We start from the raw sequence: 15478 nt of genomic DNA, 5'->3' as shown, positions 1-15478 counted from the left end.
AAATGTTGAGAAAAAAGTCAAAATTTCGTGAATAAAGTCGAAATGTTGAGAAAAAACTCGAAATTTTAAGAAAGGTCTAAATGTCGAGAAAAAAGTGGAAATGTCGAGAATATTGTTGAAGTATAATTTCGAGAAAAAAGTCAAATAACGAGAAAAAAGTCGAAATGTTGAGAAAAAAGTCAAAATTTCGTGAATAAAGTCAAAATATTGAGAAAAAATATTTCGAAATTTCGACTTTATTCACGAAATTTCGACTTTTTTCTTTAAATTGTATTTCAACAATCTCGACATTTCCACTTTTTTCTCGACATTTCGTCTTTTTTCTTGAAGTGCACAATAAAAAAAAATCTTCCACACTTTTTTCTCTTGCCTGGCCCTAATACTCTTCCGTAGTGTTAAACTACTTGGCAATAAACTTCTTTCTGATTCTGATCCTGAAGAGATGATGCTGATAATTATTGGTGAACATTGTGTCATGACACACCTCCACCAGGGGGCGCTGTCATGATGAATTTCAACCGGAAATAAAACACTTTACACAACAACATGGCAGCCTCCTTTGAGCTGTCATGCTGGGTGATCGAGAGAGTCAAGTTTGGCTCAAACTGACTATTTTATCACATCCTTTAGTTTGTGTGTCTGTTTTACCCCCTGAATATATTGTTTAAAGAAGGTTCTTGGTCATGCTCGCGTCTAAGGCGGTGAGGATGTTGCGCAGAGGGAAGGTCGGGTCTCTGGTCCGGTGCAGCCGGAGGCTGTCCGGGGACCAGCCCGACCTCAGCGACCCTCCCCCGGGCAGCCGGCCCGAGGCCGCCCGGCAGCGGAGCCCCAGGCCCCGGAGGGACCCCGGCGACTGCTCCGTGCTGCTCTTCCCCGGACAGGGCAGCCAGTTCGTGGGCATGGCCGGGGGGCTGCTGAAGTACCCCAACGTGAAGGAGATGTTCTCCGCGGCGCAGAAGATCCTGGGCTACGACCTGCTGTCTCTGTGCCTGCAGGGACCGGAGGAGCAGCTGCGGAGGACCGAGGTCTGCCAGCCCGCCGTGTTCGTCACCTCCCTGGCGGCGGTGGAGAGGCTGCAGCAGGAGAACCCCAAGGTCTCTGAAGGGACTCTTCCCTCATTTAGATAGAAAACATTATTTAATTATTTTATAATATATTTAATATTTAATTTAATATTTTTTTATTAACATTATTTCTCATTACAGCATGTTTGTGCATCAAGTAATACAAGTTTGTGCAAAGAATACCTGTTTTATAATTTAAGACAAATCAAAAACAAAAGAAAACAAATAAAATCAACAAAATAGGAATTAAAAAATAAACAAATTGCATGTACATATGAGAACACATGCCAGCATATGCTTCCAAGAAAAAAAGAAAGAAGGAAAAAGACAAATAATAAAATAATTCTGAACACAATAAGGAAACATGTCTGATATACATGTAGACAGGATAACAATGCCTTCAGTCAAATAACTACAGGACTGTCTCAGAAAATTAGAATATTGTGATTTTCTGTAATGCAATCACAAAAACAAAAATGTCATACATTCTGGATTCATTACAAATCAACTGAAATATTGCAAGCCTTTTATTATTTTAATATTGCTGATCATGGCTTATAGCTTAAGAAAACTCAAATATCCTATCTCAAAAAATTAGAATATTCTGGGAATCTTAATCTTAAACTGTAAACCATAATCACCAATATTAAAATAATAAAAGGCTTGCAATATTTCATTTGATTTGTAATGAATCCAGAATATATGACATTTTTGTTTTTTTAATTGCATTACAGAAAATAAAGAACTTTATCACAATATTCTAATTTTCTGAGACAGTCCTGTAGAAGGCATTCATTAAAAATAATAGGTCACAAACATGTCAGATGCAAGGAGGATTATTCACACACACAAAAACAACACTTCCCATTCCACCCCCCACCCACCTCCCTGTATGGCTCTCTATTATCTTTCATTCATATACCTACACAGTCTATGTACACCTACACATCCACACACAAATGTATTTATAAATCTTCATACTGCAATACTAATGAAGATCTAATAATATTATCCGTGTAGTACAGAGTGTAAAGATGGATTTGGTCCAGGAAGAGTCATCTCACGTGGTCATGTCCAGAGAAGGCAGAATATCCATAAAGGGCCCCCATGTCACAAGAGATGTTTTAATAAATAAAAATTCCAGTGGCACAACATATAAATACTCTTGTAGGCTACAGCTAGATCTATACAATATTACAAGATATGGTTTTAATAAATACAAATTGCAGTGGCACAACATACAAATACTCTTGTACAGCTAAATCTATCAAATATGTCACAAGAGGTGTTTTTAATAAATAAAAATGGCAGTGGCACAACATATAAACACTTGTACAGTTAAATCTTTAATATATGTCACGAGAGATGTTTTAATAAATACAAATTGTAGTGGCACAACATAAGAATACTCTTGTTCAGCTAAATCTATAACATATGTCGTGAGATGTTTTAATAAATACAAATTGCAGTGGCACAACATATAAATATTCTTGTACAGCTAAATCTAAAACATATGTCATAAGATGTGTTTTTGATAAATAAAATTGCAGTGGCATGACATATAAATACTCTTGTACAGCTAAAATAACATTTCAACTGATGAATGAACCTGAGACAAAAGTGACTAAATGAATGATGCTTTTTTTTCTTTGTTTCTAGAATAATAAAATAAGATGTTGCCTCCTTATTTTATTAATTCGACAAATGTTATAATAATGAGGTTATAATCTTAACAGATGCTTTTACATTTCTGTCCGCAGGCTGTCGAGACATGTGTCGCTGCTGCTGGTTTCAGCGTTGGAGAATTTGCTGCTCTCGTCTTCTCCGGTGCCATGGAGTTTGCAGAAGGTGAAGATGCTGTGTTTTATTTCTTGTGCATCATTTACAACGATTGGGACAAAAATTACGGACCTTATATATAGACTTGTAGTCAAGACCGACTAAACTGAGACCAATACACTAAGACCAGAGAGTATCAAGACCGAGACCAAGACCAAAACCAAACCTAGTTATTTTATCATCTTGCGTGAGTCGTAGAACATCAGCTCCATCCTGGTTCAGCTAGTTTCCATATGAGCTTGTATTCAACTGCAGCACAATAACAGAGAAGTGGATGATGATGTTGAACTCACTATAAATGTTTTCATCCATCAGCTGAGATCAGATATGTGTGGCGACTGCACTACCGCTATTTCTACACTATTGGAGGATTTACTCCAGTGCTTTTAAGGATTGACACGACTACTAACTAGTCCCAAAGTCCTCTAGCAGAATAACCAGCTCCAACACCCCCCTCCACCTCAGAAAAGGAATTAATAGTAAATATTACTGATTTATATTTGACTTAATTTGGAGATGAAACCTGCATTTTAAATATTAAAGATACAATTATCGACTTGAACTTGCATTATTTACCATTATAGTAGCCCAATTACACTGTATATCAGCCTCACTGATATTGACCTAATGCTTAATCAATCACATCAAATATTATTCAAAGGCCAATGATGCCATATATTTATTCAAACAAAGCCGTTATAAACACAAAACTGTAATTAAATACAGACACACGTGCAGATGCACCAAAACATTAAATCAGATGCAAAATACAAATAGTTTACAAAACTGTACATTAACAAGAGGAAGAACTGGTGATCACCAGATTCTGTGGTGTGAAATGGCATCTCGATTATCCGAGACCGAGACAAGACCAAGACCAAAACCACGAAAAAGTGGTGTTGAGACCAAGACCGGTCTCAAGAACTCCAAGTCTACTTATGTATTATCTCTTCCAGCTCTGTATGCAGTGAAGGTGCGCGCCGAGGCCATGCAGAAAGCGTCCGAGCTGGTTCCCAGTGGGATGCTGTCGGTCATCGGTAAACCTCAGGCTCAGTATAAATACGCCTGCCTGCAGGCTAAAGAGCACTGCAGGAGTCTGGGGATCGAGGAGCCGGTTTGCTCCGTGGCCAACTATCTGTTCCCCGATGGGAGAGTCATCGCAGGGCACCAGCAGGTATGCTAGCAGGACCACATGAGCGCTTACAGCTCCACGTTGGCCTTGCGACTCGCTTTCATGGGAGTCCTGCTGTCTCCTCAGGCTCTGGACTTCCTCCAGCAGAACTCACGGCGGCTCCATTTCATGAGGACCAGACCTCTCTCGGTCAGCGGCGCTTTCCACACCGAGCTGATGGCGTCGGCTACTGAGCCCCTCAGAGACGTTCTCAAGCAGGTGGAGGTCAGTCAACCAGCATTTTACCATTTCTGTTACAAAATCAGTAGCGGTGCAAATATGAGTGCACTAAGCAATATAACAATACTGGCTCAGTGGACTCGTGTCCTTTTTTTGAAAGTTGAAACCCTTTACCAAAGTTTTAATTAAACTACTGAAACATGCTTTGGTGAGAACTTTACTGCCTCTCCTGTGTAAAAGAACCCTTTTCAGCAACATCTCTGCACCTCTCTCTCTTGTTGTGCCTGAGTATTTCATTTGATAGATGCACCTGATGTAAATGCTCTTTTTCTCTCTAGTCTTCCCTTTTTCTGACATATTACAAAAAGGGCTGCAGAGAATGTTAACATTTTTAAAAGCAGACTCAAGATCTACCTTTTATTAAGTCTAAAACTGGGTTTTATAAACCCGTTTTAGACTTTCTAAGAGTTTCTGTTTAGGCTAATTATTACCACATTTTTGCTATTTTTATTGCCTTCATCATATTTATGTATTTCTTAAATTCTATTATGCTTTATTTAAAAGAAAATAAATTTAAAAAATGTATCCCTGTTTTTTTTCCCCATTTTTATCACCCAGTGCTCCTACCTAAGTGACAGTCCTGGGCATTGCTCCCCTCTACCAACCCCGGGAGGGCCTGCTCTGAGCTCAGGTCTCCTCCTTAACCTGAGGAGTGAGCAGGCCGTTTCTTTTCACCAGACAGGGTGGGGTTTCTCTGGCCGGACGTAGCGCGTGGAAGGATCACGTTATTCCGGCCAGATCCTCCCCACCCCATCTGGCGCCCCGGTTGGCCAGAGGGGGCATGTGTAGCCCAGGACTGTTGCATGTTTTTGTGAGGGTAGCTCACATTAGCTACCCAAGGGAACACGGGGAGAACATGCAAACTCCACACAGAAAGGCCCTTTCACCAACCCCACCCAGGGTGTGGGCGCTGAAGTCGTGGGGGAAGTAAACACACCCTCATCACCCACAGCGTCCCCAGCCAGAAATGAAGCCAGCAACTTCTAGGACAGGGGTCGGCAACCCAACATGTTGAAAGAGCCATATTGGACCAAAAACACAAAAAACAAATATGTCTGGAGCTGCAAAAAAAAGTCTTGTATAAGCCTTAGAATGAAGGCAACACATGCTGCATGTATCTATATTAGTTAAACTATTAACATTCAGGCAATGAATGCAAATGATTCGCTCCAGGAAATGTTGAATCCTCTTTTCTCCTCAGTTATTTTTCTCTTTTTTCCTTTGGAAACAATCCCTTTGGCCGGTTTGTTATCAACAGCCACCTGGCTGGCGCCGCCCTGCTGGTAGAAACGCACAATTTAAATGACATATCTTGCTCAACTAACATGACTAAGCATAAATTACATAGAAACACCAGCAAAAATATGAAAAAAAAAAATTAAATAAAAAAGGATTTATTCCAGATTTAAAGTTATTAAACCTTCATATTGTTTAGTTTTTATATGTTTTAAGGATTTAAAGTAATTCAACCTTCATATTGTTTAGTTTTTATATATTTTAATGATTTGTTTTTTTTTTATGTTAAAAAAAAATTTTAATTGCAGTTTTCAATTTGTTAATACGTGAATTATTCAAGTTTAATCCACTTTTATCCACTTTTCCATATTCTTTCTACACATTTTTACAGCATTGGAAAACGTTCAGAATGTTTCTCCTCTTACAGAAACCATATTAAAACCAAAAATATATTTCAATCCCCCATCGATTTCCATTTTCAAACATTTCTGAAAAAGCTCCAGAGAGCCGCGGGTTGCCGACCCCCGTTATAGCTGCACCACCAGCTGCGCCACCGTGTCTCCTTTATTATGCTTTACTGTTATCATTTTTTCTATTGTTTACTTATTTTATTTATGTACTTTGTTTTTTTACTTAGTTTTTAGGTTTTAACTCAGGTGTTTCCTCACTGGGAGTCCTCTGCCTGGGGGGGGGGGGGGGGGGGGGGTCCTCTGGCCCTGATGCAGACGGCCTGTGATAGCGTGTTAGTGTTCCCTCACTGGTTCTTATCTTTGATCAGGTTTTAGCATCGACAGAGATTAGGCTCGGTGGCGGAGGAGAGTGGGTGGACGGTTGGGAACACTTTGTGCTGAATTTTTATCGTACAAAAGTGCTATATTAATAAAGTTTGACATGCATCTTCAAGGTTAAAAATATTGGAGGGACAAGCCAGGAGGCTATTTTAAAAAATGTTTCGTGTAAAGACAACGCCTACTTGTTTTTTTGTTTTTTTAAAGAAATGCAAATAACGTGATCTATCACATCATTTGGTGATGGTAGTATAGCGGTTTGGTTCAGTTAAGCTGCCTCAAACTGATCTGAAAATATATTTTTCATGTTTGTGCTAAATATTCTAATAGTTCACAAACTAGTCTACAGGACTGTCTCAGAAAATTTGAATATTGTGATAAAGTCCTTTATTTTCTGTAATGCAAAAATGTCATACATTCTGGGTTCATTACAAATCAACTGAAAAATTGCAAGCCTTTTTATTATTATTTTAATATTGCTGATCATGGCTTACAGCTTAAGAAAACTCAAATATCCTATCTCAAAAATTAGAATATTCTGGGAATCTTAATCTTAAACTGTATCTCATAATCAGCAATATTAAAATAATAAAAAGCTTGCAATATTTCAGTTGATTTGTAATTAATCCAGAATGTATGACATTTTTGCATTACAGAAAATAAATCACAATATTCTAATTTTCTGAGACAGTCCTGTAAATTATCTGCTGCACATCTCACTTTTAAATATATAATCTCTCCAACAGCTGTCGTGTTCATCTACGTAGTTTTGAAATCTCTGTCCCTAGTCCGGTGTAAAGCACTTCACCTTTTCCTCTGCTCATCTTTCCCTTGTTAGGTTCGGCGTCCGGAGATCAGAGTCTACTCTAACACGGACGGTAAGCGCTACATGAGTGAGAGTCACGTGCGAAAGCAGCTGGTGAAACAGCTGGTGTCGCCCGTGAAATGGGAGCAGACTCTGCACGAGATGTACGAGAGGACGCAGGGCGAGGGCTTCCCTCACACGTACGAGGTCGGGCCCGGGAAGCAGCTGGGCGCCACGCTTCAGAAGTGCAACCGGAAGGCCTTCCAGTTATACGCTAACGTGGAAGTGGCCACGTAGGAGGAGAGAGCAGGACTCTAATGAATACCAATGAAACGTTTATATTCCCTACAGCTCTTGTTGTATTAATGTGTAATAAAACTTTTTTTAAATTAATCAGACTCAGTTTTTTTATCATCATAAATTTTATTTGCGTCACATGAAAAAAACAAAAGCATTTTCAGATGTGCAACAGAAAGTCCAGCTCCCATCATTTTATTGTAAGCAAAGCTACATATCATTTGTAAAAATCTTGGCCCCTTAAACCAGTAAGAAACTCCAACGACTGCAGGCCAGCAACAGTCCGCTCATGTGAAACATGATTTATAACATTAATATAACTCTGATCCGACATGTCAGTGCAATGATATACTGGCAAACATCTCAGGCAACGCTGTAAAACAGTTTTTTTAACAATTCTCAGTTGCTCTGCTTTTATTTTTTTTACCTTTTTGTTTCCAGCTACAGCAACTTCAACACAGCTCATTAAAATAGTATAAAAAGAGAAGTCAAAGTAAACAGCGGAATTAAAGTAAGAAGTCATTTTCACTCATTTGCAAACTTTTTTTTGTCTTTTTTTCTTTTTTTTTTTTTTTGTCAAGCGTGTGAAGCCCAGAAAAGACCTGCTCATAGCCCCTTTAGCTTTCTTCTTCCAACCACAGCGCACCAACGATGCTCACCGTGGCCACCAGCGCCACAGTCATAAGTGCTCGTCCCGCCCAGCCAGCGCAGACAACCGCTTTAAAATGGGACATCTGGGAAATAAAACATTTAGTCAGACACATTTTCCTACTTTGGAACATTTGTAAAAATAAAACTTTGTTGATATATCTCAAAGCAATCATATGTACATTATGCACTGAAGCTGCAAGGGTTAGAAATGGACAGAGGTGGGTAGTAACGAGTTACATTTACTCCATTACATTTACTTGAGTAAGTTTTGGGAAATTTTGTACTTTTAGGAGTAGTTTTGAATCAATATACTTTTTACTTTTACTTGAATAGATTTGTGAAGAAGAAACTGTTACTCTTACTCCGCTACATTAGGCTACGTTGAGCTGTTACTTTTCTTTTATCCGCATACGCGTCAATCTCATGACATCACTGGGTGATTCTTTGGGAAAAATGTTTGTTTTTGCATGTTTTGTCACATTTACACAGACTCAAACACACACAGAGTTTCTATGAGTTCATGGGCTTGTTCTAGTTCTGCCTGGTTAAAAAAGAAAAGTACAAAGGCTTGAAATTTTGGACTACTTGTGCTTAATACATTTTTTTATTCTGTAATTATTTTATTTATTTTATTATGTATGAAAGTACTTGAAGATTATTTTAATTTAAGCTATTTTTTATTTTTTATTAATTTTAATTTATTTTATTATTTTATTGATTTAATTTGCCTGAAGATGATACTTTTGTCTGTTTGAATGGTTGTGTTAAAAAAATGAATCAGACGTTACTCAACAGTTACTCAGTACTTGAGTATTTTTTTCACCAAGTACTTTTTTACTTTTACTCAAGTCATTATTTGGATGACTACTTTTTACTTCTACTTGAGTCATATTATTCTGAAGTAACAGTACTTTTACTTGAGTACAATTTTTGGCTCCTCTACCCACCTCTGGAAATGGATAAATAATAACAAAAAAGGTGGAATTTTAAAATGAAAACATGAAAGAAGAAAAAAAAATTGCTGAAAATTTGAGGAACAGAGAGTTGGTTACCCGAGCTGTGAAGGCCTCAGTCCTGAGGATCCCCTGCCCAGGTGTAGTACTCACTATCCACGCCTTCACGGCAGCAAAGAGGCTCTGAAAGCCCCATAACTGACTCTGGATATCTCTGTGAGAGAGCAGGGACAGGTTACAGCTCCCCGTTTCCACAGTTCAAAGGTCAATAGAGGGAGTTTTGTACCTGTAGATGGTCCTTCTCAGTGTCTGGGCAGGTCTCAGCAGGTGTAGAGGAAGTGGTTGCCAGGTTGGATCTCTCCTCGCCCTCTCCCGGACCATCTGGTCTCCGATTATTGCCAACTGGCGACCACAGGCCCTTGCAGCCCTGTCGCTGATTCTAAAGGAGGAAATCCAAATCTAAGGTTATTTTTTCTCTCTTTTTAATGAGTTAACACTTGTACTGTCTTTGGGTCAAGGGAGAGTGAAGGGAGAAAAGAGGGAAGTAAGGAAGAAAGGAGAAAAGAAGGAAGGAAGTAGGAAAGGGAGTAAGGAAGGGAGGAAAGAAGGAAGTAAGGAAGAAAGGAGAAAAGAAGGAAGGAAGGAAGGAAGGAAGGAAGGAAGGAAGGAAGGAAGGAAGGAAGGAAGGAAGGAAGGAAGGAAGGAAGGAAGGAAGGAAGGAAGGAAGGAAGGAAGGAAGGAGGAAAGGGGGTAAGGAAGGGAGAAAAGATGGAAGGGAGGAAGTAAGGAAGAAAGGAGAAAATAAGGAAGGAAGTAGGAAAGGGAGTAAGGAAGGGAGAAAAGATGGAAGGGAGGAAAGAAGGAAGTAAGGAAGAAAGGAGAAAAGAAGGAAGGAAGTAGGAAAGGGAGTAAGGAAGGGAGGAAAGAAGGAAGAAAGGAGAAAAGAAGGAAGGAAGTAGGAAAGGGAGTAAGGAAGGGAGAAAAGATGGAAGGGAGGAAGTAAGGAAGAAAGGAAGTAGGAAAGGGAGTAAGGAAGGGAGAAAAGATGGAAGGGAGGAAAGAAGGAGAAAAGAAGGAAGTAAGAAAGGGAGTAAGGAAGGGAGAAAAGATGGAAGGGAGGAAGAAAGGAGAAAAGAAGGAAGGAAGGAAGTAGGAAAGGGAGTAAGGAAGGGAGAAAAGATGGAAGGGAGGAAGAAAGGAGAAAAGAAGGAAGGAAGTAGGAAAGGGAGTAAGGAAGGGAGAAAAGATCGAACGGAGGAAGGAAGGGAGAAAAGAAGGAAGGACGTAGGAAAGGGAGTAAGGAAGGGAGAAAAGATGGAAGGGAGGGAGAAAGAAAGGAAAGAAGGGAGAAAAGGAAAGAAGGGAGGGAGGAAGGAATGGAGAAAAGGAAAGAAAGAAGGGAGGGAAGAAGGAAGGAATGGATAAAATAAGGAAAGAAGGAAGGAAAAGCAAAGAAGGTAATAAAGAAACGAATGACGGAAGGGAGGTAGGAAGAAAAAGGAGTAAAGGAGGGTAAAAAAGGAGGAAAGGAGGAAAGGAAGAAGGAAGGAGAGAGCATGGCAGGAGGAAAGAAGGATAGAAGAATTGGGTCATTTTGACCCAAAGACAGCACAAGGGTTAAAACCCTGTTTTGATAGTGTTTGATCCCCTATGTCGTGTTCCCAGATGCACAATCTGCCTGAGATCTGTGTTGTCGTCATACTTGAGCAGGGAGGCTCTGCAGCCGTACCTGAGGTTCACGTCAGACAGGGAACCAGCGTCCACCTCTCCGGGTCCAGCCCGGAGCGACACCGCACGACTTTGCCGTCTCGTTTGTTCCACCATCGTGTTTTCTGAGAAGGAACACAAAGGAGATGCGAAAGGTCCATTCAAGCAGAACTACACACAACAATCGCCATGCAGCACAGGCCATAAACATGTTGTATGAATACCAGGTCATGTGACCCGGATAGGCGGTGCTGTTGTTGCCAGGGAGAAAGTCCAGGTTGAAAAAAAAAAAGGAAAAAAGGTTTGAAGAAGTGACATCATCTGTTGGTTTATGTCTACAGTCCAAAGCCTATGTCAAATAAAGTGTTTGTTTCACTTCCTTAATGTTTAGGACCAGTTTGTACAGAACATTTTGGATCTAATTTCCCTCTATCGCTGTACGTGACTTTTGTTATTTGGTTTGTAGGTTTGTAAACTCCGGTGTGCACGTGACGTGGGATCAGTATCTATTGTACTTGTGTCCCTTCATGCAAATTCCATATTTACATAACTCAAATGAACCAAACTGCCTTTTTATCCTTACCGAGAAGAAAAACACATCACCAGTTCCCCAAAATCTCCAAATAATAGTCAAGTCTTTGCTCATTTCACAAATTTTGACCACAATAAAGATTAGTGTATGTATGTGTTTAAAAAAAAAAAAAGTGTCTTTAGACTGTTTAGAGTTTTTATTACAATTAAAGGGGAAGAACATGTTTTAACTGTGGGAACCTCAACAACATAACCCAAAACTATCCCCATTTAGGGAGCTTTTAAGCATTAAACATGTAGTGTAGCCTACAGCAGTTTGCCATATTGTCATAACAAAAAAGATGAAGTCATTCGTGTCACCCAAAACAAACAAAGGTCGTTTTGAAGAACACGCACACATACAGGATTAAACATCGACCTGCATCGGTTAATCAATTTGACTATTTTCAAATAAACTTGTAAATTGTATCAGGTTGGGGTATCATTTGGTTTATTATTACCCTAATATAGGCAAAATACTTTGGTCCCTACAGTAAACAGGTGCATGGATAATAAAAAAAGAAAGTAACACTACCTTTTGTGTAGATTAAAATGGACGCCGCCCTGTAGTAAAAAAGAAGACATCGTAATTATTAATAGCGGGTTGTGAGAATATTAAATAATTATCGGTAAGGTGTTCGTACTCACAGCAGCGTCCTTTAATCTTGTTGCTCTCAGGTAACTGCCGCAACTACGCCTGGCCACGCCTTTACCTGCTACTACCGCCCGTGACCACTAGGGGGCGGCAGAATCACCGTGAGGAGACTCAATTCTGTCACCTGAAGGATGTTGATCCACCTGCTCAATAACTCAAACACACACTTTAAAAAAAAACATCAGAGGTGTCAAAAGTATTCACATTCATTACTCAGGTAGAAGTATAGATACTAGAGTTTAAAAATACTCCTGTAGAAGTTGAAGTATCAACTCAAGTTTTTTACTCGAGTAAAAGTATAAAAGTACTGGTTTCAAATCTACTTAAAGTATAAAAGTAAAAGTAATGTAAGGGGGAAAAAAGCCATTAAGGAAAAAAAACATTGAAAATGAATGCATCTTAGTATAATGCAAATATATTAAAGAACCATATATGTGTACTATTGAGCATTAACATGTGTTTCAGAGAGCAGGAGATATGATGACTAGTTGCCTATAAGTATTGTAATGGTGCAAAAAGTCAAACTTCAGAGGCATGTTATCATTTATCCTAACCTTTATTGGAATGTACATCCAAGTTTAGTTGCAGGAATCTGAGGGCAATGGATGTAAGAACAAAACTGGACAAGAACATCTGAAACAACCACAACCAAATTCACTCTATCCGGATGGAGCAATTTAACTGGATAGTTTTTTTTTAAAGGCCGAAATGAAATAGAGTAACGAGGCTGTTTTTAAAATGTAAGGAGTAAAAATTACAGATAATTGCGTGAAAATGTAAGGAGTAAAAGTAAAAAGTCGTCTGAAAAATAATTACTCCAGTGAAGTATAGATAACCAAAATTTCTACTTAAGTAAGGTAACGAAGTATTTGTACTTCGTTACTTGACACCTCTGCAAAACATCATATGCACTTACTTTCCCACAGAGATCCTTCCTGCTCACATCAATAAACCTCTACAATGACTCTTTGAAGAGGCTTAAATCATGACTACTGCAAAAATTAATTTCCCTTCTGGGATTAATGAAATATTTTTGATACGAAATTAACTGAATTATCAGGTAATTGATCAAGTACCGGGTCTGAGGAACCCCCTTTTGTCCTGTGCAGCGGTTTGGTTGATGAGCTTCTCAATAGTTTCAATGCTAAAATGTTAAATGTGATGGACACTGTTGCTCCCATCAAGGTGAAGGTTATATTCATCTCCATTAACGGAATTCCACACTGGTAAAAAATGGGAAAAGAGAGTGATGGAAAGCTGAGCCAAAGATGGAGAAAAACACATTCCTAGGCTTATTATGACATCTATAAAGAGAAACTTCACTCTTGTAATTCACAACAGAGGAACGCGAGAAGGTCCTACTTCTCTGACATCATCACAAAAAAAATCCTCAGGCCTTATTTGCTACAGTCTACAGGCTAACAAACCCTCCTGTGTCAGTGGCAGCTGAATTTAATCCCACAATCGCCTGCAATGACAAATTCTTCACAGGCAAAATCCAAAACATGAGGCAAGCAGTTGGTACATCAGCAGCATGTTCAGGATGTGTACTGTATCCACTGAAACCAGTTTCAGCTCATTAACGGTAAAGAGGTCAACTCCTCCTGCTGTTTAAACACCCTGCCAACAGGTTTTTTTTCAAGTGTTTAATGACACATGCTTGAACAGAGAGTGGAAACATGTCAGTCGTAGTTTTATTGGATCTCACTGCTGCATTTGATACAGTTGACCGCAATATTTTATTTAAACTTCAGGAGAACTGGGAGGATTCCCCAAGGTTCCATCCTGATATATCTTCTGTTTAACATCTACATGCTCCCGCTGGCACAGATTATAAAGAACAACAAAATAAACTACTGTATCATAGTTATGACGATGACATGCAGATACAGGACTGTCTCAGAAAATTAGAATATTGTGATAAAGTCCTTTATTTTCTGTAATGCAAAAATGTCATACATTCTGGATTCATTACAAATCAACTGAAATATTGCAAGCCTTTTATTATTTTAATATTGCTGATCATGGCTTACAGCTTAAGAAAACTCAAATATCCTATCTAAAGAAATTTGAATATTCTGGGAATCTTAATCTTAATCTTAAACTGTAAACCATAATCAGCAATATTGAAATAATAAAAGGCTTGCAATATTTCAGTTGATTTGTAATGAATCCAGAATGTATGACATTTTTGTTTTCATCACAATATTCAAATTTTCTGAGACAGTCCTGTATATGTTACGATGTCACCAGGAGACCGAGGCCCTGTACAGGCTCTGGGTAAATGCACTGAGGAGATTAATAACTGGATGTGTTACAACTATCTCCAGTTAAACAAAAACAAAACTGAGGTAATAGTCTTTGGAGCCAAAGAGAAATGATTACAGGTCACCATGGAGCTTCAATCTATACACCTAAAAACTACCAACCAGGCCAGAAATCTGAGTTTAGTGATGGACTCAGACCTAAAATTGGGAGAAAAAAAACATTAGGGCAGTAACAAAGTCAGCCTACTATCACCTTAAGAATATATCAAGGTTAAAAGATCTCATGTCTCAGCAGGACCTGGAAAAACTAGTCCAGGTTTTTTATCTTTAGTAGGATTGATTATTGCAACAGCATCCTTACAGTCCACCTTAAAAATCTGTACGACATCATTCCAGCTCTGATGTCTTTACACTGGCTGTCTGTCCATCACAGATAGACATGAACGTTCTGATGCTGGTCTATAAAGCTCTGAATGGTCCAGGACCAGAATACATCAGTGACCTTCTGACCCAGATGAACCTACCAGACCCCCCAGGTCATCTGGATCTGGTTTTTTATTAGTTCCCAGAGTCAGAACGCCTCAGATCAAGTGAGAAGCTCAGTTTATGTAAATCCAAGTTTAAGACACACCTGTTTTCAGCTGCATTTGGATAAAGCTCTAAATCTGCACCGATACTTTTAAGCTTGAGTTTCAAAACATATTGTTCATTTTTCTTTATTTATTTTAGTTTAAATGTTAAACTATTGTTTTTTTCCTGTTATGTGACGTTTTAATGTCCCTGTAAAGCACTTTGAATCACCTTGTTGTTGAATTGTACGTGTTGTATGTGTTGTACAGATGAACTTTTTGCCGTTAGAACTGCCTTCATTATTCGTGGAATAGAGTCAACAAGATGTTAGAAATGTTCCACAGAGAATCTGCTCCATATTGACACAATAGCATCGTGAAGCTACTACAGGTTTGTTGGCTGCTAATCTATGATGCAAATCTCCCGTTCCACATCCCAAAGGTGCTCTTATAGATTATGATTTGTTGTGTGGGGGCCATTGGTGTATTGTGAAACCACTCACTGTATGTTCAACAAACCCGTTCAATGACCGGGTGAATTATCCTGCTGGAAGTAGCCATCAGAAGATGTATAGTATAGTAAGTATAAGTATAGTAAAGTCCATAGTGTTAGTAAACCTCTAGTTGGTGTAAACTCTAGTGTGTTAGAGTCAGTAGCAGAGCCGG

The 15478-nt window shown here is 39.0% G+C and overlaps 2 protein-coding genes across 2 annotated transcripts; one reads left to right on the top strand and one right to left on the bottom strand.

Annotated features, from left to right (window-relative positions):
- The first annotated feature begins 538 nt into the window (after window positions 1-538).
- On the top strand, window positions 539-8375 carry mcat (malonyl CoA:ACP acyltransferase (mitochondrial)). Its single transcript, XM_061714885.1, has 5 exons — window positions 539-1094; window positions 2825-2912; window positions 3860-4077; window positions 4162-4299; window positions 7177-8375. Exons 1-5 carry the CDS (start codon window positions 684-686, stop codon window positions 7438-7440), a joined length of 1119 nt encoding a protein of 372 aa, XP_061570869.1. The 5' UTR covers window positions 539-683; the 3' UTR covers window positions 7441-8375.
- Window positions 7853-12022, bottom strand: bik (BCL2 interacting killer). Its single transcript, XM_061714886.1, has 6 exons — window positions 11970-12022; window positions 11857-11885; window positions 10774-10876; window positions 9331-9483; window positions 9144-9258; window positions 7853-8174 (listed from the first exon to the last, which is right to left on the bottom strand). Exons 3-6 carry the CDS (start codon window positions 10866-10868, stop codon window positions 8058-8060), a joined length of 480 nt encoding a protein of 159 aa, XP_061570870.1. The 5' UTR covers window positions 10869-10876; window positions 11857-11885; window positions 11970-12022; the 3' UTR covers window positions 7853-8057.
- Between the last annotated feature and the right edge of the window lie 3456 nt (window positions 12023-15478).

The sequence above is a fragment of the Cololabis saira genome, chromosome 23, assembly GCF_033807715.1.
Source record: "Cololabis saira isolate AMF1-May2022 chromosome 23, fColSai1.1, whole genome shotgun sequence".
In the NCBI taxonomy this organism is placed as follows: Eukaryota; Metazoa; Chordata; class Actinopteri; order Beloniformes; family Belonidae; genus Cololabis; species Cololabis saira.
The sequence above is the reverse complement of the archived record's forward strand: the minus strand, read 5'-3'. Positions and strand labels throughout refer to the sequence as shown.